Raw genomic sequence first — 4,257 nt, 5'->3', positions numbered from 1 at the left:
AAACCCACAACCTTTGGGTTACGAGTCCGACTCTCTAACCATTAGGCCATGACTTCCCCACTTTATTGAATTCTGGGGTGACTCACAATATTTCAAATGTTGCTAATCAATACCCAGACAGACATAATTATAGTTGCTGGAAAGGGTGAATCAAAATACCTTGAGATGTGACATTTTCTCATTGTCAGTGACTTTTTCTGCAGGTTAAACCAGTATGTGGCAAAAGGTGATTGTCTTTATGAATTGTTGAATTATTCACTTAGCCATTTCATTCAAAAACACTGATTTATTGAGGAACCAAACAAGTGAATGGATCCCTTCAAAAGTTTAATCAGTTGCCTCGCTTGCCTATAGTATAAGGCAATGACTTCACACAGGCAGCGTTTGTATAAGGTGCCTTAAAAAACTGATTTCAGACATGCGTCTGAGACAGAAGAATGCTCACAAAATAGAGAGAGATTGCTGAAAATCATTATTTAATTTCTACATAAAATATTTAATTTCTACATTTCTGTTGTGCAAGCAGAGGGGGGGGGTCATTGAATCAGTGATGACAAAAAGGTGATCTAAACTGAAAAAAATAGTGTAAAAAAATTATGCAGTGCTGTAAGTGGTCATCAAAATAAACTGTCAGCTAAAATCATGATGTTGCAAAAAAAAAAAAAAAGCTTATTTGTGAACAACTACCCATTTATAAACCTAAATGAGAAAGCAATATGCAGTTAGATATCCACACACACATACACTTGTGCATGTCTAAATATATCTGACACTGTTTTCACAGCCTACTTTGAACCTACATCTGAAGCTCACATTAGTTTCTCATCCTGCTGTACGATTAAACCACACAATGCCTTTGAACCCAAGTCGCTCCAGAGCGAAGGATCGCAGTGGCAGCAGCAGCGTTATGGGCTGGCCCGAGTTTCTGTCCCTGAACGTCCCGCCGCGAAACAACAGAGCGTGGAGAAGATCCGGCCAGTCCAGGTCCCAGCAGAACCAGCAGAGTGAGAACCTGCCAGAGCCGGGTGAGAGCATGAAGGAGCGCAGAGAGGCGACCAGGCTGCCGGATGAAGACTGCATGCTGCTCAACCCGTCCTTCAGAGGCATCGCCATCAACTCACTGCTGGCCATCGACATCTGTCTGTCCAAGCGTCTGGGTGTGTGCGTCCACACCACATCCTCATGGGGCAGCATGCGCTCGGCGGTCACTCTGCTGGCTCTGACGGGTCACGGCATCACGTGGATCTGTGGGACTCTGGTGTGTCTCACTCAGAGTAACACGCTGGCTGGACAAGAGGTCCTGATCAACCTGCTGATAGGTGAGACGCTCTGCCAGTCTTATTTTAGGACTTTGATACTATTACACAGCACTGCATTTTGAAAAAAGAAAGTTTTTATATCAAGTTGTTTCACAAAATAAGATTTTTCAAATTATATATATGTATAATTATTATTATATATAAGTATATATAAAATCAGGACTAGGCATCAAGTAATGTCATACATGTCAAAATGGGCAGGACAGGAAAACAGGAATCATGTGTTTGTGATGTTTTTCTGCTGATTAATGGAGAATACAAGGCTTCTTCACCCTGATGGATATCCAAGGCAAAAATGTTACAAAATGCAAAACATTTAGTGAGAAAGTGTGACGTTCTTGGAACCAGCAGCCAAAATTTGTTAGAAGCGATTATTGGATTTCAGCAAATATGATGCAGGGCAGTGTTATAGTTTTTATTAATATTTTGAATTTAATTTTTATATTTTTTCTTATTTATTTCAGTTTTAGTCAATTTTGCTGTGTTTTGACATTTTTAGTAGTTTTTGTTTCTTTTTTAACATAAGTCTATATAGATTTTAACCATTTCAGTATTAGTTTATTTTAGTACATCAAGTTAAACTAAATGAAAACAAGATAAATCTCAAGATAAAGAAATTTTTTTTAAATCTCAGCAACAAAAAAGCTGAGATTTAAAAAAAATAATAATAATAATTTAGGCCTATTTTTAATAGTTTTGTAATATTTTAGTTGACGTTTATTTTATTTAATTTAACAAAAATGTTTTTTAATGGTTTTAGTTTTAGTTACACTTAAGTTCACATTCAGTTCATACCTAAGTATATTCTTTTAATAAGTACTCTTTTTCACAATGGTCTACAGTCTTATGCAACATAAAATCGAAATGTCCCATCCTGGAAATGGAAAAATCCTGGAAATGAATTAAAACTTCAAATGTTATGGAAATGGCATGGAAAGTTTGGTCAAGAAACTGCTGTTTTTGTGCATGGTGTACATGTGATGATGAAAGTCTCAGATGATTTTGTGTTGTTACTCATGAAGAAATTGTGCTGCTGTGTGTATTTCAGTGTCCATGTGCTTCATGCTTTTTATAGACGTTCTGTAGGTCTAAATGTCCTGATGGAGACACACTCAACTCCTCTCTATCATTTCTTTTACCTCTCTTTCAGCGCTGATTCTTGATGTCCTGACTGTGGCCGGGGTTCAGAAACTGGTCAGGCGCAAAGGACCATGGGACATAAATCCCGGCTTTCTGGACTATGTGGCTCTGGACACGTACTCGTTCCCGGCTGCACACGCCAGCAGAGCAGCAATGGTGTCCAAGTTCCTCTTGTCCCATCTGGTGCTGGCCGTCCCGCTGCGGGTCCTGCTGGTGCTGTGGGCCGTCCTGGTGGGCCTGTCCCGCGTTCTGCTGGGCCAACACCACCTGACGGACATGGCGTGCGGCTTCGCTCTGGGCTTCCTTCACTTCAGTCTGATGGAGACGGTGTGGCTGTCGTCTGGAGCCTGTCAGACGCTCATCTCCATCGGGACCTTCAGCTGGGGCTCCGTCCGTTAGACTGCAAACACAGAAGATGTATGTTTACATGCTGAGTCCGAATGCATAATCCAGTATTTGTAGGATTAAACACATATTGTGCCTCAGTCTTTCAGATCAGATGCACAATGTAAAGGACAAATGCAGTTCTGATTTTACATGCTGGAAGAAACGAGCTCCAGTCGCATTATCAGGTCTGTTAGTTATGATTTCAGTCACTCTCTGGTGTTTACACGACACTGAAAGATGCATTCGTGCTTGGGTATTTTTATATTGCATGCAATAGCACTGAATTTGACTGTACAGTTGAGTTCGGACTCTTTTTCTGTCTCATTTTCACTTCTTAATTCTGCAGAACTGAGATCTTATAGGGGAAGTTGCTTGGAAAAGATGTAATTGCTAAAAGTGTTTTTGTCCTGATAAACAACTGACATTTTTAGAATGTCATCAACGTTTGAAGATTAGTTAATTGCAGCACCAGTGTAATTTTGAAAGAAAAAATAAAAAGTTTGGGATTAATTATAAGAACATCCAAAGCGAAAAGACCCATTTCTTTTTTGCTTCGTGATTTAATAGCTCTTGCATTTAATGGTAAATTTGTGTGTAGAGCACAGTTGTGTGATACCATGTCAAATTTGATCAGGACTTACAAACAATCAGTTTTCCATCGAGGTGTATTTATTTCAGGATGTTGCCTGTCTGGTTTTCTTTGTGTGCATGAATTAAGTTCGACATGTTTTGAATCAGTATTTTTTGTGATATCAATCAAAGTACTGTAATGACTCCTGCAATATTCAATTGATTTGTATTTGACATAAAAACGAACTAGTGAAATGGTTCTGTACTGCACATATTTGTACTATAAAATTAAATAACTGACTGTTACATGATACACTCTTTGCTGACAAATAAAGTGTGTGTTTGTGTGTTTCTGTGTGTGTAATAATCCATAATAACGCTTCCTTCAGTGAAAAAGTGGTCTGGTCTGAATCAGGAGAGAAATCTGCACAGATCAGGCAATGTTTACAAGCCAGCCAAAACAGTTCTGAACAAACGTGGGTGGATTTTAATGTGAGACACAACAGGAGATGGACTTTTTCACTGGAGGAAGCGTTATTACGGATTATGGATTTAAGAAATTAACATCTTGATGGATTTGTTTTTTACAAACAGATTTTGACTTCACAAGATGTTAATTGATGGACTGAAGTGGCGTGGATTACATTGTGATGTTTTTATCAACTGTTTGTACTCTCATTCTAACGGCACCCATTCACTGCAGGGGATCCATTGGTCAGCAACAGTTCTCCAAATCTCATGAAGAAACAAACTCATCTCCATCTTGGATGGCCTAGAATTGGAAAAATTGATAATAATTATTGCATAAATATTAATTATTACCATAAAATTATCTCAAAAT

General features: G+C 38.7%; 1 protein-coding gene across 1 annotated transcript in view; it reads left to right on the top strand.

Annotated features, from left to right (window-relative positions):
* LOC107653310 (inactive phospholipid phosphatase 7-like) overlaps positions 1–3,681 on the top strand; it is a 5,022-nt gene extending 1,341 nt beyond the window's left edge. The window contains exons 2-3 of the mRNA XM_016439991.1: positions 785–1,319; positions 2,470–3,681. Coding sequence (XP_016295477.1) covers positions 851–1,319; positions 2,470–2,858 — 858 coding nt within the window. The 5' untranslated portion in view covers positions 785–850 and the 3' untranslated portion in view covers positions 2,859–3,681. The remainder of the gene's footprint in view (positions 1–784; positions 1,320–2,469) is intronic.
* Positions 3,682–4,257: the final 576 nt, after the last annotated feature.

Source organism: Sinocyclocheilus anshuiensis, unplaced genomic scaffold, assembly GCF_001515605.1.
Source record: "Sinocyclocheilus anshuiensis isolate Anshui unplaced genomic scaffold, SAMN03320099.WGS_v1.1 scaffold117, whole genome shotgun sequence".
Classification (NCBI taxonomy): domain Eukaryota; kingdom Metazoa; phylum Chordata; class Actinopteri; order Cypriniformes; family Cyprinidae; genus Sinocyclocheilus; species Sinocyclocheilus anshuiensis.
Note: the sequence above shows the minus strand (reverse complement) of the source record. Positions and strands in the feature narration are given on the sequence as shown.